The sequence below is a fragment of the Galeopterus variegatus genome, unplaced genomic scaffold (genome assembly GCF_000696425.1).
Source record: "Galeopterus variegatus unplaced genomic scaffold, G_variegatus-3.0.2 Scaffold3418, whole genome shotgun sequence".
NCBI lineage: Eukaryota > Metazoa > Chordata > Mammalia > Dermoptera > Cynocephalidae > Galeopterus > Galeopterus variegatus.
This window is the reverse complement of record NW_007729529.1, coordinates 204,906-229,858: the sequence shown is the minus strand read 5'-3', so window position 1 is coordinate 229,858 and position 24,953 is coordinate 204,906. Positions and strand designations below refer to the sequence as shown.

The window sequence follows — 24,953 nt, the reverse complement described above, 5'->3', positions numbered from 1 at the left end:
ACACCTCAAATATATACAATATGTATTTTAAAAAAAGCACAACAGTGATAAGATTCATTTGTTTTCTCTCAAATTGTCTTAACTAATGGAGTTCTCAGTTATCACCCTGTAAGTTTGATGACTTTTTGTAGATGTACCTACCAGATTATATATTATAGTGCTCGCAGTGTTCTTTTAACTTTGTTTTCACTTGTTGATATATCAGTTGATCTGTTTAGAAAATACGAAAATATTTCATTTGTCCCTTTGTTTGCTTACCTTTTCAAACTTATTTTTAATAGGATCGGAAGCTCCATGGTACAGCTCAGCAACTGCTCCAGGACAGCAAGACAAAAATAGAAGTCATACGAATGCAGATTCTTCAGGCAGTCCAGACCAATGAACTGGCTTTTGATAATGGTGACGGAATAGAGATAAATTGTCATTCTTATTATTATAGTCATATGGTACTAAATAAATCTTATAGAAGAAAGAGGCAGTGATTAAAAGTTAAGGGGGAGGAAGTTTTATTTTTTGTTTGTTTGTTTTTAATCTTGGGTTTTATACTCTTCACATGAGATGGATGCTTTAAGATATTTGGCCCTCATATTTCAAGAAGATACTGATCTAGAATTGTATCTCTTCATTTTAATAGACTATCAAATACTTTAAATCAGTGATTTATTTTTAAAAATCTGTTGCATGTCTAAGAGTATGACTTTGTTTCTTTTTTAATTCCAGAGAGAATCTTTACAGCTAGTTGCTAAAAGTAGACTAGAAACTATTTGTTTCATGGTGTTGCAATATATGGATATCTTCAGTTCTAAAATCTTTTCTTCAGATTTGTTATTTAGCTGTATAATGGTTAAAATGGAAGGCTCTGAATTTCAACATTATATTAGTTTTTACTGATATAAAGACTCACTTTTCTTTTAATGTCATATAGATTCATTTATTTTTCATGATTTTTAATCACTGCATATTAAAAAGTCAAATAAATGGTTAAATCAAGGGGTTTTTTCTTTTTCTTCCAGCAAAACCAGTGATAAGTCCTCTTGAGCTTCGGATGGAAGAATTAAGACATCATTTTAGGATAGAGTTTGCAGTAGCAGAAGGTGCAAAGAATGTAATGAAATTGCTTGGCTCAGGAAAAGTAACAGACAGAAAAGCACTTTCAGAAGTAATTTTAAATAAAAAAATTAATTTGTTTAATAAATACATTACTCAAGGAATGTGATTATTTAAATGACAACAATTGTCCTTTCTCTGTCCAAGGCTCAAGCAAGATTTAATGAATCAAGCCAGAAGTTGGACCTTTTAAAATATTCCTTAGAACAAAGATTAAATGAACTTCCCAAGAATCATCCCAAAAGCAGTATTATTATTGAGGAGCTTTCACTTGTTGCATCACCAACACTAAGTCCACGTCAAAGTATGATATCTACACAAAATCAATATAGTACACTATCCAAACCAGCAGCATTAACGGGTATGTAGCATGTATTTACTGAATTTTTGTGCATTTTTGTTTTAATCTTGTTTTAATAATAGAAAAAAAAGTGCACAGATTAAAAAAAAAACTGGTAAGTGACACATAACGTAAAATTTATTGTCTTAACCATTTTAAAGTTTGCATTTCAGAGGCATTTAGTATATTCTCAGTGTTGTGCAAGCATCACCATTGTCTAGATCTAGGGCATTTTCATCACCCTGAAAGGAAACCAATGCTCAATAAGCAGTCACTCCTCCTTCCTCCCAGCTCCTGGCAACTACTAATTGGCTTTCTGTCTCTATAGATTTGTCTTTTCTAGATATTTCATATAAATGGAGTTATATAATTTGTGGCCTTTTGTGTCCGGCTTCCTTCACTTAACATATTGTTTTCAAGGCTTATTGATGTTGTAACTTGTATTAGTACTTCATTCCCTTTTATAGCTGAATAATATTCCATTGTATGGGTATATACCACATTTTGTTTATTCGTCAGGACATTAGGGTTTTTCTACCTTTTGTCTGTTGTGAATAGTGCTATGAAGTTTTGCGTGCAGGTTTGTTTGAACACATATTTTCAATTTGGGGGTGTATATATCTGTAATTATATTGCTAGGTCATATGGTAACTCTATCTAAATTTTTGAGGAACCATCAAACTTTTCTGTAGCAGCTGTCTCATTTTATAGTCCTAACAGAAATGAGGGTTCTAGTTGCTTCACATCCTCATCAATACTTGTTATTTTACATTTTTTGGATTATAACTATTCTAGTAGGTCCATTATTGAAAGCGGGGAAATGATGTCTCCACCTGTACTTGTGGAAATGTCTGTATTTCTTCCTTCAGTTTTGTAGGCTTTTATTTCATACATTTTGGGCTCTGTTGTTAGGTGAGTATATGTTTATAATGATTATATTTTCTTGATGGATTGACTCTTTTATCTGTATATGGATATCCTTTATATCCTTTGTCTCCTATAAAATTTTTTATTTTGTCCGATATTAGAATAGCCACCCCCATTCCCTTTTGGTTACTATTTTTATTGAGTATCTTTTTTATCCTTTCACTTTTAATCTATATGTGTCTTTGGATCTAATATGAGTCTCTTTTAGATAATGTTATTGGATCATTTTTTTTTAATCCATTCTGCCAATCTGAATTTTAATTGAATAGTTTTATTCTTTTACATTTAAGGTAATTACTGATACGATGCGGTACAATTCTGATGCTCAATACGAGGAGTCTAGGTTAAATTTCATAGGTTTACAGCACAATCTTCCACAAGACTGCCTTTGCTTTAGGACAAGCTTGTAAGCTTGGGGTTTCCCAGGTGCCTGCACTTCTGACCAACTGGCTACAAATTCCAAATTTCCCACTACTACCTCAGACTCAGCAATTCACTGAAACAACTCACAGAACTCAGGAAAGCACTGTACTTGTGATTACAGTTTGTTATAAAGGGCTCATTTTAGGACCAGCCTTAAAAAAAAGGACATAGGGCAAGAACTAGTAGGGTCTCGGGCTGGCCCGGTGGCGCACTGCTACAGTGCGCCGCTTGGGAGCGCGGTGGCACTCCCACCGAGGGTTCGGATCCCACATACAGACCGGTTCCCGCTCACTGGCTGAGCGAGGGGCGGGCGCAGCGCCGAGGGTTGCGATCCCGTTGCCGGTCCCGGTCCGGTACGGGCGCGACACTGAGGGTTGCGGTCCGTTGCCGGACACGAAAAAAGACAAAAAGGAAAAAAAAAAAAAAGAACTAGTAGGGTCTCAAACACGAAGCTTTTGTGTCCTTAGGATACACTACCCTCCCAACACATCAATGTCTGTCACCACCCAGGAAGTTCACTTGAACTTTGGGTGTCCAAAGCTTAACATGATTGAATTCAGTCTCTAAGCTCAGGCCCTTCTCTGGAAGTCAGAAGGTCAGGCTGATAATGTTTGGCTCAAAGTCCCAACCCTCTACTGCTATGATTAGTCTTTCTAGCATAGCCAGCCCCCATCCTCAAACTGTCCTGGGGCCCACCTTATTAGCAAAAACTTATAATGTGGGCTGGGGAGATCACCATGAATAACAAAGATATTCTTATCACTGGGGGAGATTCCAAGGATTAAGCTGTTCCCTCCCAGAAACCAGAGACAAAACCCAGCCAAATTCTTTTTGTTTTCTTTTCTTTTTTTTTTTTTGTCTTGTCTTTTTCCGTGTCCGGCAACGGATCGCAACCCTCAGTGTTGCCCCCGTACCGGACCGGGGACCAGCAACGGGATTGCAACCCTCGGTGTCGCTCCCGCGCCTCGCTCAGCCAGTGAGTGGGAACTGGTCTGTATGTGGGATCCGAACCCTCGGGCGGGAGCGCCGCCGCGCTTCCCAAGCGGCGCACTTATCCAGTGCACCACCGGGCTGGCCCCTTTGTTTTCTTTTTTCTTTTTATTTTGGTGGCTGGCTGGCACAGGGATTGAACCCCCTGGCCCTTGGTGTTATCAGCACCACTCTAACCAACTGAGTTAACTGGCCAGCCCCCCAAATTCCTTATTATACAGTGAAAGGGCTTACTTCTGCCATTTTGCTATTTGTTTTGTACAAGTGTTAATCCTTTTTTTTTTCCCGGAATTCTTCTGATACTACCTTCTTTTGTGTTTGATTAAATTTTTTTTTTCCTTTTCCTTTTTTCTTTGGCAGCTGGCCAGGGTGTGGAGATCCGAACCATTGACCTTAGTGTTACAATGTTGCACTCTAACTACATGAACCAGCCTGCCAGCCCAGACTGTTTTTTTTTTTTTTTTTTTTTTTTGTATGTCACTTACTGTGATTTCCAGCTCCAGGATTTCTATTTGGTTCTTTTTTATAATTTCTGTCTCCTTTTTAATATTTACCTATTTGTTGAGTTAACCATTCTCCTTGTTTCCTTTAGATCTTTGTCCATGGTTTCTTTTTAGATCTTTGAGCACATTTGAGACAATTGATTTAAAGTCTTTATCTAGTAGCAAGTCCAGTGTCTTGACTTCCTTGAGTACAGTTTCTGTTAAGTTTTGTTTTTTCTATGAATTGACCATGCTCTCTTATTTCTTTACTTGCTTCATAATTCAAATACTCCCCTTACCTAGAATACTTACTTCATAAATCAGATACTCCACTTCCCTAGGATTTTTTGTTGCCACTATATGTGTTATGTAGTTGATTACTTAGAAAATAGATTCTATAATCTATTTTCTAAAGACTGTATTCTTTGTCATGTGTGGTCCCTGAAGTGTCTGTTTCATTAACATAGAGGTGAGGTAATGTTTTGACAGATATTTTCTTTAATGCCTGAAGGAAAAAAAAATTTCCCAGTCTTTGCAGCTGGGTTCTGTGTATGTTGGTCATACCTTCAACACTCACCAGACAGTTTACAACTCAGCCTTTGCTTATGCAGAGCTTGAGAGACAACCAGAGGTGAGAGCTTAGTGCTTTCTTAAGTCTCTTCTGATGATGACTCCCACTTGCACCTAGCCTTCTAGTTTCTCAGCAATAATGGTAGTTCATGCTTATTTGTGGTTTCTCCTTCCTCAGTTTCAGTTACCCTTGGTCAACTGTGATCCAAAGATATTAAACAGAAAACTCTAGAAATAAACAATTTTTCAGTTTTAAATTGCATGCCGTTCTGAGTAGCATGAGGAAATCTCCCACAGTTCCACTCTATCTTACTTGGAATGTGAATTATCCCTTTGTCCAAGTTGTCTGTGTATGTAACTTTCCCATTAGTCACTTAGTAGCTATCTCAGTTATCAGTATGACTGTGACAATATTGCAGTCCTTGTGTTCAAGTAACCGTTATATTACTTAATAATGGATCGAAAATGCAGGAATAGTGATGCTGGCTGTTCAGATATGCCAAAGAGAAGCTGTAAAGTGCTTCCTTTAAGTGGAAAGGAAAAAGTTCTTGACTTAATAAGGGGGAAAAAAATCATATGGTGAAGTTGCTAAGATCTGTAGTAAGAATGAATCTTCTCTCTGTGAAACTGTGAAGAAGGAAAAAGAAATTCATCTATAGTATACGTAGGACTCCGCACTGTTTGCAGTTTCAGGCATCCACTGATGGTCTTGGAACATATGCCCTTGTGGATAAGGGGGGACTACCGTAAATGGAAGCATTGTAAAACCCTCATTCCCCAAAGCATTCACTTGCTAGCTTTTCCCCCCAGGCTTTTCTGTGTTTGCCCCAGCTGATATCCTTTGCCCTAGGCTGCAGTGGCCAGTTCTGCCTTTAAATATTTTTGCCACATGCCCTCCACTTAACTGCTTCTCTGCCCTCAGTGATTTCCTAGTTAGGTGAAGTAAAGGCAGACCCTTTGTGTTAGTCTTTTAGGGAGCCCTCAGACAGATCAAAGCAGGCAACCACAATTCTTTGAGAATGAGGTCTTCTCTGCTCCCTCCAGCACCAGGAACTTATACCAGAAATGAAGGCTGCCATCTTCAAGACTGCCACTTAGCTGTTGCAGGGTGAGGGGAATGGGATAAGTATAAAGTAAGTAAAAACTCAACAAAGCTTTCACACTAATTTTTCATTGCCTTTTTAAATTTTGATTAAGCATCTGTTTGGTTGCAGTAAACCTTTGACTGTTTTCCAGAGTTCTGATAAATTTGATTTAATGGTTTTGCCAATTTTTTTTTTGTTTATTTCTGTGGAGAGACCATCTTTGGGCTTTTCTAGTCCACAGTTTTCTCTGACATCACCTACAAAGACCCATGTGAATATGACATATTTTTGTTACACAGACTTTCCAGAGTCTTTAAATTTTCTTATCAACATTAATATCAACAAACGTGTTACGTAAAAAATATAGGTTGAGTGTTCCTAATCTGAAAATCTGAAATTCAGAATGCTCCAAAATTTGAAACTTTTTGAGTACCAGCATTGTTATAGACGTTGGGAGAAATCACCCTTGGAGACCGATATGGAAAAGGAGGGGTTATTTTTAATGGCATCGGTCCTGCTCTCAGAAAAAGGACATTACTTCAGAATGAAGCTCAAAGGAAATGCTCATTGAAGCATTTGGATTTTCAGATTAGAGATGCTCAACCAGTATATATTTTACAAATATTATAAAATCTGAAAAAATCCAAAATCCAAAATACTTCTGGTCCCAAGCATTTCAGATAAGGCATATTCAACTTGTAATGTAACTTAATATTTTGTAATTATGAAAGTGTTCTTTAGTATTACATAGGACACTATCACATTCCAGTTGCTTTCAGTATCATTACTCAGTTTTATACTATGCAAACTTTTACATTAAAATTTGAAGGATAAATTTACAGCTAAACTTTGCTGTTAGCACTAATTAGGATCAGCGTAAACCTGCAATTCCAAAATTGGGTTCTTAAATCTGAGGCACCTTTGCATGCCAAAATGAATTAATAGGGGCACAACAGAGCATTTGAAGTTTTTAAGGGAAACAGCATTACTGCACTTCATATAGTCACCATTCAAACTACTAGCTCAAGGTATTTACAGTTTCAACAGTAGGTGGAGCTGCATTCCTTTCAATTACGTCATTTATTTGTAAAGCTAGATTTTCCTTGATTGCTGTGATTAGAAAAAAAAGCCCTATGAAAAATCACTGTGGAATAGGAAATCAGGGTGGCAGTTTCCAAACCAATTCCAAAATTTGAGAAATTATACAGTGCTCAGTAGGCAGACATTTGTAAAGCTAGATTTTCCTTGATTGCTGTGATTAGAAAAAAAAGCCCTATGAAAAATCATTGTGGAATAGGAAATCAGGGTGGCAGTTTCCAAACCAATTCCAAAATTTGAGAAATTATACAGTGCTCAGTAGGCAGACATCTCATTAGGAAGTAATCTTGCTTATTTAAGATTGAACTAAAAATACTACTTTTTCTTTTAAATTATATGTGTTATTTTTCCAAATAGCTATTAATTTGCTAGAATATCAATGATATCCTATGTTTGGATCTAACTATTTAATAAACAGAACTGTGGAGATATATCTTTTGGCCTAGGGGCACAGTGAAAAACTTATTGAAAACATCAGGGTACTGAGAAAACTTAACTTCTGGTCTAAACATTTTATACTATGATATCTGTTTATCTTTTAAGCCATATCTTATATAACTCCTGCCCTGCATCTTCTAATCACAATCAAACTGGTTTGTGCACAGTGCCCCTAACCCTAATTAAATGTCTTTGCCTTATTATTCATCTTCTTGTTGTATATATTTTTTAAATTCCAAACTGGAATACTCATATAGACCTGTGAAGAGCAAAGATCTTATCATCTACCTATATGTCATTCTAGCCCCTAGCACAGGAAATTTTATACATTTTTAATTAGTAAATAATATTTGGTAATTAGGCAGGGACTACTTATTGTCAAAGTTTTACCATCTTCTGACTCAGTGCTGAACACATTGTTGACATTCAAGAATTTCCAAATGATTCATTGATTATGGTTCTCAGATATTTGAAAATTAACAATATTTCTAGAAAAGTAATAAAGCCACATATTAGAAACTCAGCTGAGGGCCGGCCCGGTGGTGCACTGCTACAGTGCGCCACTTGGGAGCACGGCAGCGCTCCCGCTGAGGGTTCGGATCCCATATACAGACCGGCCGCTCACTGGCTGAGCGAGGTGCGGGCGCGACACCGAGGGTTGCGATCCCGTTGCCGGTCCCAGTCCAGTACGGGCGCGACACTGAGGGTTGCGATCCGTGGCCGGTCACGAAAAAAGACAAAAAAAGAAAAAGAAACTCAGCTGATACAGCTGGAAGTTTTTTTTCCTTTTCTAGTCTGTTCCTTCCCCACAACTCTTGAACTTTAACCTCTTTCATTTCTTTCTTTTCCTGTTCTTCATTCCCTTGCTGAACTTTAAAACTAATGAAAATCACCAATCTAAATTAAGACATTTTAGTTTTTTAAAACAAGATATTTTAAGCTTTAGTGGACCTTAAACTAAATATGGACTAACTAGGAAGAGAAATAGTACTGATATTAATAAAGGAATAGACATGATGAAAGACAAACATGGATAAAAAGTAAGAGCAATTACTGGTCAGAATTTTTCACTGCGTGCTGTTTGTGTGGTTTGTCTCATTTATGCTCTGGTTTATTTTGTGGTTGTGTGATTATGATACTGATATTTGCATATTTGTTGCTGCTTTGATATAAGGTATAATTGATTTTTTTTGCTCCATAGTTTGAGAAATTTACTAGTTTTTATGAGATTTCCTCAGAATTAGAAAAAGTGTTAACTCAATTGTATCAAGATAAAATTCTGAATTATTAAAATAGATATAAAATAGTTTTTCCAGATAATTGAAAGAAATAAAGCATTTACTTGTTTTAAGGTAATTCGTAGCTGTTGCTTATTTTAAAAATTTCATATTGTGGGTTATGAAGGTAAAGAATGTAGTTTTAAGCTGTTTTTAATGTGGTTATGTACAGTTGTTATTTTGTCGTTTCATTGAGAAAGAAACTTCTAGATCTTTAATAAAGATCTTAACTCTTTTCTGATTTTTTTTTTTCCCTAAATGAAAGCAGGTGTTGAGCATTGTCATGCCCTGATATATTGAAATTACTAAAATATTTAATAAGTTACCAGGGTTTGAAGTACTAGCCAGATGTTTTCAGTTTCCCCAGGATGACTTTTACAGCTGAACATTTTCAGTGGAAATGAGTTGTTTGTTGGATTAACAACAATAAAGCAGATATAACACAAACACAACACATTGTTTCTTTTGAACTAAAATAAAAATGATATTTATTACACTTAATCTGTCTTATTACTTTACAGTAAGATAAGAATTTTACAGCCTAACACAAGATTGAAGCTCCAACTGTCCCCCCCACTACCACTTTATCAGCTTTATGAGGCATAATTTATGTACCATGGGAACCACTCATCTTAAGTATACGGTTTTATGATTTTTTAGTAAATGCATGTGGTTGTGCCACCATCATCAGTGTTCAGTTTTTAGAGCAGTTTTATTGAGGTGTAATTGACATACAATAAACTATACATATTTAAAGTGTATAGTCTTGCTTTTGTTATTTCCAGTGAGAAATCTGCCATCCTAGTCTTTGTTCCTCTTTAACTCTGTTATGTGGTTTTTCTCTTGCTGCTTTAAGTATTTTCTGTTTATATCACTGGTTTTGATAAATTGGATTTTGGTGAGTTTTACTTCTGTTTCTTTTGTTCGGTGTTCATTGAACGTCTTGAATAATTCTTGGATTTATAGTTTTTATCAAGTTTGGAGAATTTTCCTTTTTTTTGCCACTGTGCCCTTCTAGGACACAGTTAATACTTGGGAACAATTTAATCTTTTGGTTATTGCTTTTAAGATTTGTATGTGAGACAAGAGCATCATTTTAGGGGTATTCTCTCCTGCTGGAGCAAGACTCTTCTGAGGACTCACTCCAGTGCCCCATGAATTGAGATTTTCAAGCCTAGTTGATGGGAACAGATGCTTTCTATTCAGTGTGCACTGAATATTGTTCCTTCTAAGCTTTTCAGGCGATTCTTTCCCCTGCCTCAGGTATTTTCTTCATAAGCAGGTGCTGATTAGTACTTTGATGAATAGTTGGTGGGGAAAACCCTTTGAAGATCTCCAAAGTTCTCTCTCTGGACAGCTCTTTCCTTTCCTTGACTCTGCACTGTGAATTCTACCTGCCTTGGTTTCCTCATACTCTCATTTCTGTCTCGACATGACTACCTACGTTCCACCTCCCTTTATTGTGTCTGGGAAACTCCAAAGACAGTAAACTAGAGCAATCTTAGTGCTCATCTCATTTGTTTCCCATCTCTCAGGGATCACTGTATCACTGTTCTTCATTGCCTGATGCCAATGTCTTTTAACACTTTTTTCTATATATTTTGTCTGAATTTTTTAGTTGCTTTAATTGGGAGGCTTTGCCACTACTTGTTGGTTAGAAAATATAAGTCCTTCAGTTACTTTTAAATAATTAAAAACTTTAACAGGACAGCTTTTACCAGGAAATGCTCCTCCTAAAATGTTATGCCATGTACAATATCTAAGATTTTAATACTGATGCACCATTTTTATTCTAGTATACCAAGTCTATCCCAAATGATGGCAAAGCCGTATTTACAGATGGCTTACTTAACTCACAGTTCCTCATTTTCATTTTGAACACTTTTAGTATTTATTTGCCTAAGGAAATTGCAGTTATTTTATGCTTAGATAATTACCATACATAATTATTTGGATAACTAAACTATCAAAATGGAAATATAATGTCATTTTACATCTTGAATAGAACAGGAATTTGTTAATTTATACAAGAAAACCTATGAAGTCCTTTTCTGTGTTAACTATATAACTTAAATGCAGCTGGTACTCACATAGATTTCCTTGTTTCTAATTGTACGCTATTTTAATAGGCAGATTATTTAGCTTATATTTCCCTTCCCACATTCTCTATCTACATAATTCTGTAATTCTTCCATTTAATTATAGATATGAGTATTCAAACACCACTTTTTGTTCCTTTATATGTGCCACCTAGGAATCAAACCAGGATCACAAGAATGAGAATCTTGCATGGTACCACTTACTTTAGCAGTGCTGAGAAATGAGTATTCAGATACACAAGAAGTTTATGTAACTTTTTTTATTTTATGCCCTATGTACAGCTTTTGGAAGGTGCTGTCCTTTTCTATAAAATTTCGTACAGTTATCTTAAGAGTTTTCAATGGTTTCCCTAATTAAAACAGGAAAGATGATAGTTACCTAACCTATCCTCTGGGAGAACAGTTTGTTATTTTAGCAGATGATTTTTTTTTTCTGTTTCTGAATATGAGGTGTCTTCAAAAAGTTTATGGAAAGATTTGTATTATATTTTAATTCTGGTTTTTCATGACTTTTTGGAGTATTCTCATAGGTAATAGACATAGTTGTATATATTAAGAATTGGTACTCTTATTTGATATTTGTTTATGCTAACAGGTACTTTGGAAGTTCGTCTTATGGGCTGCCAAGATATCCTAGAGAATGTCCCTGGACGGTCAAAAGCAACATCAATTGCACTACCTGGTTGGAGTCCAAGTGAAACCAGATCATCTTTCATGAGCAGAACAAGTAAAAGTAAAAGTGGAAGTAGTCGAAATCTCCTAAAAACCGATGACTTGTCCAGTTCAGTAACCAAATTTTTAAAAATCATGTAACTAATTAAATGGCCTATACAAGGGACTTATCAGTGGGGGCAGAGAATGGGAAATATCCAAGTTGGACAAAAAAACTTTTAAATTGTGATTTCCATAATTTAATTTTAAAATATTACAACCTGTAATTACAGGAGACAGGTTTTACTTTATTGAAAATATATTAGAAAATGGAATGACAAATAACATTAATTCTTTTGGAAGAACGAACTACCAAGGATCACTCTTTACGCCAAACTTTAGATCTACAGAGGCTTGTCTTCCTTATGGGTCACATCTTAATTCTTTTAATGGTTTAGTGTCACTTCCAAATAAACATTGAAACTTTGATGACTAACCACTGGACCGGACATGTTTACTGGAATAGTAGCTTAGTAGTCACCTGAGATGAGGGACAAGGAGGAGCTTGGGAAGAGTAAAATACAAGAGGTTTAGGAAGCACTTCAGAGACATTTTGAAGTATAATTATAAACTATATATAAATGTATAACTGGGGGCGAAGGCATATGACAGTTCTACCTAGTATAGAGGCAAGCTTGACTTGTCCATGCTTTCTTGTGTATAGAGAGAGGCTTTGGGAAAAATATGAAAATAAAGAATTAGATTAGCTCAGTTTGTTAATGCACACCAAGGTCATGGGTTCAGATCCACATACCAGCCAGCAGCCAAAAAAAAACACAACTCAAAAGAATTATTTAGGGGCCGGCCTGGTGGCGCACTGCTACAGTGCGCCACTTGGGAGCGCAGTGGCGCTCCCGCTGAGGGTTCGGATCCCACATACAGACCGGTTCCCGCTCACTGGCTGAGCGAGGGGCGGGCGCAGCACCGAGGGGTGCGATCCCGTTGCCGGTCCCGGTCTTCCTAAACCTCTTGTATTTTACTCTTCCCAAGCTCCTCCTTGTGCTTTCTTGTGTATAGAGAGAGGCTTTGGGAAAAATATGAAAATAAAGAACTAGATTAGCTCAGTTTGTTAATGCACCCCAAGGTCATGGGTTCAGATCCACATCCCAGCCAGCAGCCAAAAAAAAACACAACTCAAAAGAATTATTTAGGGGCCGGCCGGGTGGCGCACTGCTACAGTGCGCCACTTGGGAGCGCAGTGGCGCTCCCGCTGAGGGTTCGGATCCCACATACAGACCGGTTCCCGCTCACTGGCTGAGCGAGGGGCGGGCGCAGCACCGAGGGGTGCGATCCCGTTGCCGGTCCCAGTCCGGTATGGGCGCGACACTGAGGGTTGCGGTCCGTTGCCGGACACAAAAAAAGACAAAAAGGAAAAAAAAAAGAATTATTTAAGTCAAAAAGCTCTATAAATAGCAAATGTAGAGGGAGAAAAACTGGATGATTGATATTGATATACAAACTGTAAACAAACATGGTAAACTACTACTGGTCACCTATTAGTCCTTTCAGTCACATTCTAATATAAACAAAATAGGTAGTAGTTCTTATTTGTGTTTTTATCAAACACAGAATAATTTGGGAGGATCTAGTGGAAGTATATGTATATATAAAACTAGCCATTTAACGTTCAAAAATTTCAATATTGATTATGAAAACCTTATTTTCAAAGGGTCTTAAAACTATTAAAAAATTGGTACTTCTGTTTTAAAAGTTAAAGTTTTTAAGCAAGTTTATAAATTTTAATTACAGATGATGTATGTGCTGTTTTGAAGCTAGATAATACTGTGGTTGGTCAAACTAGCTGGAAACCCATTTCCAACCAATCATGGGACCAGAAGTTTACACTGGAACTAGACAGGGTAAGATGAGATACTTTTACTTAAATTTTCGTTATATTTATAATTCATTTTGAGTGTAAGTTTTATGTTTTAGTAGATTTTAAGAAGTTTTATTCTTAACATAATTCAAAAGAACTTAGGTATTTCTCATCTGATGTGTTATATGTAAGTTTACCTTAAGATACAGATGAATATCATATTGCTGCAGTAGCTTTCATTTGTGCAGTGATTTGAAAATGTGTAGTGTATATTAACCTAAAAGATCAGTAACCAGGTAAGATCTAATATTGGAATATATTTGTTCTTTTAATAACACACTATCTAACCACTAAGGTGACTCTTCTGACTCACCATTTGTACATTATCTTATTAAGCTAGATTTCAAATGAGCTGTTGCATTCAGTCACTCAGCCCTTCATGTGTCTTTCATAAATGATATGAATGCCTAGAATTTAGTCTGTGGCTGTAGAACTCAGCAGAAGTTAACTTGGTTCGGAGTAGATTCAAATCGATGATGATAACTTTATTTTAGAGTCAAATTCATCCATTGGGTATAGGAAGAAAATATTAAAACAATCATAATTCTATTTTATCTGAAATATAAAAAACACATTAAGCCTTTTTATTATTTAGTATAGATTGATGGTACATATGTCATTTTAAAAATTACATATATTAGTGAAAGCAGATTTATATGCTTAATGATGATGTGAGCTGTGAAAATGTTTTGTCAGTTACTGCTGTAGTCTCTACTTTTAAAATATTTTTTCAAAAATTTTTTTTGTTATCTTCACAGCTAGCATCCTCGTTCAGACCCTCATTGCTTTTCTTGGTTCAAGTTGAGTCTACCACTTAAACGTTGTATGTCCTTGAACAAAATGCTTAGCCTTTTATGTATTTCAGTTTTCCTATCTTTATAATACTGTCTATCTCACTGAGACATGTGAGGATTAAATCCATGTAAAAATCTTAAAATGGTAGTAAGAACTTGATTGTTGGCTATTTTTGCAAAAATAATCTACTAACTAATCTCCATGTGTCTTAAATACAGACTGCTCTTCAGAGAACACTGCTTTTAGCTTGGCATTCATTCTCAGCATTAGGATCATTCATTAAACATTCGTTTAATCAACAAATATTCATTGATAACTACTATTATTCCAGGTACTTCCAGGTAGTAGATTCACAATGGACAACAAACAAAGTCTCTCAGGTTCCATCAAGGAACTTACATTTCATTGGCTTTTCAGTATAGATCTGATTAGTGTAGGCTTTTTATCATTACATCAAAACTGTCTATAAGAGTCTACCAGCTCCTTTCTCAAACATACCTTTATTTTGATAACTTTTAAATAACCTTAAAAGATATTGAGGACTTGGCTAGGATAAGGTATTTACACTTGTTGATAGTGGAAGTGGGAGAAATCTACCAAAAAAACTGGTCTTGGAATTTGTATGAAGAATAAATTGGAGACAGGAGAGACTAAAGGCATATAAATTGGCAAGAAGCTACTCCAGTGGTACAACTACAAGGTGATGAGAGCTTGAAGTAAAATGTGGCATGGGCATAGAAGGAAAATGATGTATATGGAAAATAAAGGAAAAATCAGTGTGACTTAATAATTGGATCTGAGTCCAAAGGAAGGAATTTATCTATAAATGCCAAAAAAAAAAATGATGCCCCAAAAGTTAGGAAAGATCTGTATTGGAGGGGGAGTAGGTTCTGTTTAACTAGCTTTTTTCCATAAAGATATGGAACTGGAGGTCAAAGCTAGATAAGTGGATTTGGAAGTCATCTGATTAGAGGTCATAGTGAATGCCATCTAAGTGGATAAGAGTAATCCATTCATTCTACAGGTAATTATTTGAGCATCTTATATGTGCCAGGCATTTTGCTGGGTTCTAGGTGTACAAATATAACACAAGTACGTACTCATTGCTGTAATGGAACTCTTAGGTTTAATAATCACTGATTTTATGTTCTTTGCCAAACACCATTCTAGATGCTGGTGATGATTGATCAAAATAGTCAAAGTCCCTATACTTATGGACCTTATATTCTAAAAAAGGAGAATAAATAATAAACAAGGTTCAAAAAACCTACACGTGCAGTGAAGGAAATGAATAGAGCAGTGTATTGTGGGGCGAGAATGGGCAACTACTTTAGATAGGGTATTTAGGGAGAGTCTCTCAAAGAGGCTACTTTTGACCTGGGACCTGATGGGTAAAATGTTGCCAGACTTGCAAAGATCCAGGGAAAGAGTGTTTCCAGCAGAAGAGACAAACAAAACTACCTGAGGTAGAAGAGACCATGCTGTGTTGCAAGAAGAAAAATCATGACACAGAAGTGTGAGGTGAAGTAAAACAGCAGAGGCAGGTAGGTGCCATATTGCTAGAGACTTTATAGGCTGTAAACTGGAAGGACAACTGAAGGGTTTTTAATAGGGGAGTTAACATCCTCTGATTTATCTATAGTAAAAGATCTGATAGAGGGCCGGCCCGTGGCTCACTCGGTAGAGTGCGGTGCTGATAACACCAAGGCCCCGGGTTCGGATCCCAAATAGGGATGGCCGGTTTTCTCACTGGCTGAGCGTGGTGCTGACAACACCAAGTCAAGGGTTAAGATCCCCTTACCAGTCATCTTTTTTAAAAAAAAAAAAAAGATCTGATAGAAATAATGTACTATAGAAGCTAATAGAAGAGTTACTAACCCAGAATGGGAAAGAATTGATAAAGAAAGGAAACAAAGGACTAACAATCAAATCTTACGCAGTATCCCAGAGGTAGGAAGAGAAAGAAAGGTTTGCCAAGGAGAAGTAGAAAACTTTGAATTGGGGGCCGGCCCAGTGGCGCACTGGATAGTGCGCCGCTTGGGAAGCGCGGCAGCGCTCCCGCCCGAGGGTTCGGATCCCACATACAGACCGGCTCCCGCTCACTGGCTGAGCGAGGCGTGGGAGCAGCACCGAGGTTTGCAATCCCGTTGCCGGTCCCTGGTCCGGTACGGGGGCAACACTGAGGGTTGCGATCCGTTGCCGGACATGGAAAAAAAAAAAAAAAGACAAAAAAAAAAAAAGAAAAAGAAAACTTTTAATTGGGTCAGATTATTTCTAGAGCATTATCCAATGAAGAATTGCCAGAATGGTGAGATGATGAAAATCCTGTTACATATGGAACAATTGAGGGAAAATGTGATTTTTAAGCCTATTAAAGAAGAGGTTTAACAGAGATTTGATAACTGTTTTTAAAGTTAGAAGAAGGAACATGTGGAGAAAGAATTAAACAAGGGACAGCAATGAGGTTTCAATTTGTGTGTCAACTCTCATTGATTGGTAGTGACTCTCTGGAGCTCATTCTTAAGGGCATTTCATGGGTGGGTCTTGGTTTTTAGAGATTACTCTTACCAAGTCGCAGTCTTTGCCAAATGCTTAGAGAAGGGACATGTTCCATCTTTAGATTGACTATATACTTCATGGCTATGGAGGACAAAGCAAAAATCAACGGATGGCAGATTTCACTTCAATACAAAGAAGAATAATACCATTAATAAATGAAATGAGCTGCTATAGGAAATAGTAAGTTCTCTTTCAGTCACGTTCAATGAGCAACTTATAATAGAGACTTTAAGGAAATTTTTATATCAGAAAAATGTTTCATGTCTAAGATTTTTTTCAATTCTGGGATTTTCTTTTTCAGGGTAGGAGGAGAACTGTCATTCTCACATAATGAAAATAAGCTGTTTAAATAGTGAAACCAGTATACCACAGGCAAGCCCACTGGAGAGAAATACAGTTGAGGTTGTTGTGTATATAAATATAGTCATCACCTTTGTCGTATTTGCATCTTCTTTGAGAACTCTGTGAATACATGTGAATATTACCATGAATTTTTTCAGTTTCCACTCATTTTTAATGTGGGTAGTAAGTTTGCTGTAACATTGTCTTTGAAGCCAGGCAGACTGTGTTCATAGTCCATCTGCTACTTTTTAAGTGTTTGATAGTGGATAAGTTACATTCGCTGGGCATTTGTTTCACCATCTCTAAAATGGGGGTAAGAATGTAATACAGGACTGTTAGGAAGAAAAATTGAGGTAGTGTACAGTCATGAGCTGCATGATGACATTTTGGTGAAGGACAGACCACACATACGGCTGTAGTACCATAAGATTATAATGGCTATACAACATAGCCTAAGTGTGTATTAGGCCATACCATCAGGGTTTGTGTCAGTACACTCTGTTGATGTTTGAACAATGATGAAATCACCTAACGCATTTCTTAGAATGTATCCCCATCATGTGACACATGACTGTATATAAAATACCTTGCATTGCCTGGCACATTTTAGCCATTCAGTGACATTAGTTCTTTCTTTAGCCCTGGGATTTTAAGTATGGCTATGAATTTGGATATAATGAAAGGACATTTTAGATAATGAGTAACTAACTCATTGAATGTCATTTTCTTTCATTTCAGAGCCTGTTTAATTATAGGATTTTTGATGAGTGATGTGATTAAAATGAAAAAGAGAAATTATTAGAGGGAAAATGGCTGGCTAGATTTCTCTTGTAGTGAGGTTGTTGTTAAAGAGTTTTATATTTGAAAGAGAATTTGCAAATAATTAAGTTTACCATCATTTTACAGGAAACTGAGAACCAAGATAGTTTCATATTAATAAATTTCAGAACTGGTAGTAGACCTTCAATGTCCTAACTTTTGAATGGATGCTCTTTTTTCTGTGATTTGAATAAGATAGAAAGATAGCAGTAGCACAGAGGAGGAAACAGTAAGTGATGACGAATGCCTGGAAGAGAGAAAGTATGTAGTTTGAAGTTACCTAAACTATAAGCTTAGAACACTAGAAAGACTGTGATAACTGAGAATTGATTATTTACTTGGAATTGTAGTCACCACCTAAAATTGTTTTTCTTCTCTGTGGCATCAGACATTGTTCCCACTTTGGAGTAATCCTCCCCTTGACACTTTAAAGACACTGCATGGTTAAATAAAGCTATTTATTCCCAGGCCAACTGGACCTTTTAGGTTCCTGATATGCATCTTTTGTCCCTAATTTAATTATAAACCTCTCCTTGGTGGAGACCACATTCCCTTTTATAATAGCTTCTTCTGTTTGCATAGTACATTTTACTTTTTCATGTGCTTTTTACTCTTTTATTTTATCCCTTATATTTATAGAATATTTGTAGAAAGCGTTATAGAAACATTTATAGAAAATGTTATTTTGGATTGACATGTTTGTTTCCAGCATTTTGCCTCATATGTCAAGTTTCTCTTCTGTGGCATTCAGAACTAAGTTGTCTGTACTATTTCAATCCTTTTCAAGATACAAAAATTCATAGGTCTTTTTAGAATTGTAAAATAATTCTAGGAATGATCTAGATCTAGAATGAACTAGAAAAGTTTAAATTATGTTCTGGGAGCTTCAGTGTTCTGCAGAATTATCTTAGGAAGCAACATGAAGTCTTTTTTTTTTTTTTTGCTTTGGGATTCTATGTAACATGTCATTTGGATTTCTCCACAAAAAAGGTTTGAAAATTACTGATGTAACTCAGCCCCCTCATTTTACAAATTAAGGAAATTATGGCCTAAGGGTTAAATAACTAGATTAGGATATAACCCAGGATTTCAAGTCTACTGACTACTTGTTCTGTGTTCTTTCTATTCTGTCAGGTTTTTGTATTTTCTTATAAATTTTGGTGTTTATTGATGTTTATTGTACACACAATAGCTGTGCAATTTCTCTGAATTTCTGCAGCCTTCCTGTTATAAAAAGCTTAATCAAGCTCACATGAGAGATTAAAATAAAAGACAAGATGACATACCAAGCCCTTATATCTAACTTTTTTGTTGTTATTTTTTGCACATTTCCTTTTGATTAACCTTACTTATATAATAAAGAAAAATCTTTATTGGTATTAGAAACAGAAGGGCCCTGTCCTTAGAATTATACTTAGAACAATTTTAGCAGGATTCAGTGCTGCTAAGAGTATACGTATTGATAAAGAATGTTGGCTGATCACTGGAAAAAGAGAGAAGATAGGCCATCAAGGAAGTGAGGACAAGTAAAACGGTGGTGGGATTAATGATTGGGAGTAATAGTGGGATTGAAGGATCAGTGGATTTTGAGGTACTAGAGAGAATGAGCAAGAATGTTAGGAGGTAATGGTCAGAGAGAAGGATGCAGACAGTTGAGATGGCTGTACATTTCCCAAACATACCTTTATTCTGATGACTTCAGTTTAAAAGACGTTGAAACTATAAATGACTGCTACACAGCTATCATCTTGAGACTTTCCTTTACCATCATCTTGAGAATTCTGTCCTTCTGTATTGGATCACTAGAGTCTTAGTTCACACCTTCATATTTCTTACTTTATTTCCACATATGGGTGGATCATATCCTCCATTTTCATGTTGAGAAAAGGGTGAGTGAAAGATAAAGTTTTAGAGATCTTGCATGTCAGAAAATGTTTTTTATTCTACTGTCACAGCTGGAGTTTAGTTTTCTAAGTTGGAGATTATTTTCATTAATAATTGTGAGGAGTTGTATAATTATTTTCTAGCTTCAGTATTATAATTGAGAATTCTTTTGTCTCTAATTTTTAACCTTTGATCATGATCTGTTAGATCTTCTAGATCACTAAATGGTTTTAAGATCGTATCTTTTTCCTAGGATTCTGAAATTTTATAGTGTGTGTACCTTAGTGTGTGTACTTCATTCTTTGTGGTGGGTACTGTGTGGCACCAGTTTGAAAGCTCATGTGCTTCAGATTTGATAAATTTTCTTGACCTATTTGACCTCATCTTCATTTTCAGTGTTTTCCCTTGCTAATTGAACTTCTCAGATTGAACCTCTGATTTTGTTGTCTTTTCTCAATTGTTTCTATCAGATTGTCTTTTCAGAAGACAAATTTTGACATTCCTATCTGAACAATTTATATCTGATATTATATTTTTGATTTCTAAGTGATCATTCTTATTCATTTTTTAAAAAAAATAACATCCTGTTTTTCACTCATAGAGACAATATCATCTCTTACATTGTTTAGGATATCAGTTTTAAGTTTTCTTCTCCCTGAACTGTCTCTATTTCTTTTGAGATACTTTTTATGGTCTCTCTTTACAGTATGGCAGATTTTGTCAAATGTCTGGCCATCCTTGCCTGTCCTAAGAATGAAGCGCTATAGTAACTGATTGAAAATTCTGTACGTGGGGCTGCCCAAATTCTGAACTAGTTGAGACCAAAAAAAAGGCATGACTAATGAACAATAAAATGTTGTCTATATTACTGAAAAATAAGCTGATATTTGAGAGTGCTACAGCAACAGTGGAGTTATACCCAGTCCGTTGTATCACTGTGGGTCCCACCCCATGTAAAACTTAAGGCATGGGGGAGAAGAGCAAACTGTATGCTTCCATTGAACAGCCTGGCTTTCAAGACAGTAAGGAAGGAGTGGACTATGTTATTCATGCCCAGTTTCCCTCCCAAAGTCTACTATCAAATAACTGACTCTGGGGAATTAGTCAGGGTGTTGAGGTACAGACCCAGATATTTAGGAAAAATGGGGAAATTATTCCATATAGAAAACCACAGCAGTGAGGAAGATGCTTCCCCGCCTTACAAAAGGGTAAAAATGCATGCACTGTCTTTTTAATTGGGAGTAAGGCATCGTAATATAGCAGACCAAGAATAGAAATACAGAGACATTTTTAATTTCCCATACATGTGAGTTGTCCACCATCGAGCATATTGTTTAATGAGCTACTGGGTTTTTTAAACTTGTAATGAAGCTATAATACTTACCCTTTTTACCTCTCCTTTGTTGCTTCCAAAATCAGTTACTATAAAATAACATGCCATATCCTCCACTGAGGCTATATGACTCCTCTGAGACTATGAACTATATATAATCATCTACTTTTTTCCCCATCTCTACCATTTCTTGATTACCTGGCACTCTTCAATGTTCATTAAGGATGACTTTGGTTCTTTCTTCACTCCAATATTTGCCATCATTATCAGGTATTTAAAATATATATATTATTTATATATATTATGCATACATTATGTATATATTTTACATATATATATATAATTTAAAAGCCCATTTAATAAACCATTATTTGAAACTTCTTTGAACCTTTACTCCTGTGTCATGTTAGCAATGAATTCTGCTGTACTCTGAGACCCAAAATTCAACATACCAAATTTTCACCAAATTTCTTGGTTCTCTAAATGAGATTGCTACATAAAAAGCACCTATAATAATACGTCATACATAACAGTTATGCAATAAATGATAGCTCTTGTTATTATTGTTAGTTCTCTGGCTCTTTTACTTCTTTATTACCACAAAGATATAGACATTTGATTATTTCCATTTCCTTGATTCTTCAGATTTTTTTCATGCCATCAGCCTCTTTCAAATTTTCCTTCTCCATTTACCCTAAAACCAGTTGATGGAATTTGGATGTGTTGTCCCCTCCAAAACTCATGGAAATTTGATCTCCAATGTGGCAGTGTTGGAAACTGATTGAGTCATGGGAGCGGATCCCTCATGAATGGATTAGTGCTCTCCCTGGGGGAGGCGCAGTAGTGAGTGAGTTCTCGTTCCGTTAATTCCCACGATACCTGATTGTTTAAAAGGCCCAGGGCCACCTGGAGAAGCTGCTTCCAGCACCAGCATCCCAGCTGCTTTGGCTGCTCCAGCTGTGGCTAACTTGGCCCCAGGTGTGGCTGGACGCACAGCTTTGGAAAATACAAGCCAGAAGTCTTGGTGGCATCAATGTGGTGTTAGGTCTGCAGGCTCACAGAATGCCAGAGCTGGGAAGACTTGGGAACCTCCACCCAGATTTCAAAGTATGTATGGAAAAGTCTGGGGGCCCAGGAAGAGATCTGTTACAGGGGTGGAGTCACCACAGACAGCCTTCACTAGATCAATGCCAAGCAGAAATGTGGAGTCAGAGTTGCAACAGAGAAACCCCAACAGTGCCATGCCTAGTGAAGCCATGAGAGTGAGACCGCCATGGAGACCCCAGACCTGTGGAGCTATCAGAATGGAACACCAGCCTGGGAGAGGTGAAATGTGGCCTGAGACCGGAAAGCCATAGGAACGGAGCTGCCCAAGGACTTGGGGACCCAACCCCCACACCAGTGTGCAGAGGCAGTCGAACATGGAATCACGGTACTTGATTTGCCAGCCTTGAGATTTAATGCCTGCCCTGCTGGGTTTTGGACTTGTTTGGGACCTGTTTTTCCTTTCTTCTGGCCTATTTCTCTCTTTTGGAATGGGAATGTATACCCAATGTCTGTTCCACATTGTATCTTGGCAGTAGATAAATTTGGTTTTGTTTTTCAGGTTCACAGCTGGAAGGACTTTTGCCTTTGGTCTCAGATGAGACTTTGGACTTTGGACTTTTAAGTTGGTGCTGGAGCAAGCTAAGACTTTTGGGACTGTTGGGATAAAATGATTATATTTTGTATGTGAGAGTGACATGAGTTTTGGGGGGATTGGGGTGGAATGATGGAGTTTGGATGTGTTGTCCCCTCCATAGCTCATGTGGAAATTTGATCTCCAGTGTGGCAGTGTTGGAAACTGATTGAGTCATGGGCGCGGATCCCTCATGAATGGATTAATGCTTTCCCTGGGGGAGGGGTGATTAATGAGTAAGTTCTCACTCTGTTAGTTCCTGCGAGAGCTCAGTGTTTAACAAGACCCTGGCACCTTCTCTCTCTCTCTCTTGCTTCCTCTCACCATGTGATCTTCTTGTACCTACTGGCTCCCTGCCACTTTCCACCATGAGTAGAAGCAGCCTGAGGCCCGTGCCAGATGCAGCTGTCCCAGAATCATAAGCCAAATAAACCTCTTTCCTTTCTAAATTACCCAGTCTCGGGTATTTCTGTTATAGCAACACAAAATGGCCTAAAACAGAAAATTGGTAGCAGGAGTGGGGTGTTGCTAACCAACTACCTGAAAATGTGGTTGCAGCTTTGGTACTGGGTCATGCGCAAAAGTTGGAGGAGTTTGGAGGACTTAGAAGAAGAGAAAAAGATGAGGGAAAGTTTGGAATGTCTTAGAGACTTATGTGGTGGCAAGCAGAGTGCTGATAGAAATGTGGATAGCAAAGCCCATGCAGATGGTGAGGTCTCAGATAGAAATGAGGAACTTATCAGGAATTGGACAAAAGATCACCCTTGCTACACCATAGCAAGGAATTTGGCTGCATTGTGTACATGCCCTTGGACTTCGTGGAAGGTGGATCTTAAGAGTTGTAAACCAGAGCATTTGGCCAAAGAAATTTCTAAGCAGCAAAGCATTAAGGAAGCTGCATGGTTGCTTTTAAGAGCCTTCTCTGAGTTATGGCAGCAAAATCATGATGTAAAGCCAGAAATTAAAAGGGAATCAGAGCATAAAGATTTGGAAAATTTGCAGCCTGGCCATGCGGTAAGGAAGCGGAAAGCCGGAGAACAATGCAAGAGTGAAGCAGATCAACTGGTTGCTAAAGACATTATCTTGACGGTGAGGCAACCAGATGCTAAGAACCAGGACAGTGGAAAAAATGTCCTAACGGCACTTGAGAAGTCTGGAAGGATTCCCCACCCATCACAGGCCCTGAGGCCTAGAAGGATTGAGTTGTCCCAGAGGACAGACCTGGGGCACAGTTGCCTTCGGGAACCTGCTCCCTGCATCCCAGCTGCTCAGGCTAGAGCAGCCCCAAGTGTGGTTCGTGTAGTAGCCCTGGAGAGTACAGGCCCAAAACCTCGGTGACGTCCACGTTGTGTTAAGTCTGCAGGCCGGCAGGACCTGAGAGCAGTGGAGTCATGGCAGCCTCCACCCAGATTCCAGAGGATGTATGGGAAAGCCTGGAAGCCCAGGCAGAGACTTGCCGCAGGGGTGGAGCCACCACAGAGGTCATGTACTAGAGCAATGCTGAGCAGAAAAATGGGGTTGGAGCACCCACCGGGGAAATGTCTAGTAGAGCCCAGGCAGCAGGGCTGCTGCCAGGACCCCAAAACTCCCGGGCCACTGGTAATGTGCAATGTAGGCCTGGAAAAGCCACAGGCACGAGTGTGGCCCACTGGGCTGTGTCTGGCAGAGCTGTGAGAACAAGGCTGCCTGATTTGGGGCGGGTGGGGGAGCAGATGCCTAATTGAGCCCAGGATGCAGTACTTGGAGTCAGTGAACATTATTTTGGAGCTTTAAGACATAATGTCTGCCCTGCTGGAACATGATTCACCGGCTTTGAGACATAATGCCTGCCCTGGTGGGTTTCAGACTTGTTTGGGGCCTGTTTTTCCTTTCTTCTGGCCTATTCCTCCCTTTTGGAATGGGAGCGTGTACTCAATGTCTCTTCCACCGTTGTATCTTGGCAGTAGATAAATTTAGTTTTGGTTTTTGCAGGTTCACAGTTGAAAGGACTTTTGTTTATGAGACTTTGGACTTTGGACTTTTAAGTTGGTGCTGGAGCAAGCTAAGACTTTTGGGACTGTTGGGATAGAATGATTGTATTTTGTATGTGAGAGTGACATGAGTTTTGGGGGGACAGGGGC

At 37.6% G+C, this 24,953-nt stretch overlaps 1 protein-coding gene across 1 annotated transcript in view; it reads left to right on the top strand.

Annotated features, from left to right (window-relative positions):
* Positions 1-281: 281 nt before the first annotated feature.
* Positions 282-24,953, top strand: part of PKN2 (protein kinase N2) — a gene marked incomplete at its 5' end in the record, with an annotated part of 54,033 nt that continues 29,361 nt past the window's right edge. The window contains 5 exons of the mRNA XM_008584999.1: positions 282-399; positions 1,014-1,159; positions 1,255-1,468; positions 11,432-11,617; positions 13,297-13,406. Of these exons, the coding sequence (XP_008583221.1) occupies positions 282-399; positions 1,014-1,159; positions 1,255-1,468; positions 11,432-11,617; positions 13,297-13,406 (774 nt within the window). The remainder of the gene's footprint in view (positions 400-1,013; positions 1,160-1,254; positions 1,469-11,431; positions 11,618-13,296; positions 13,407-24,953) is intronic.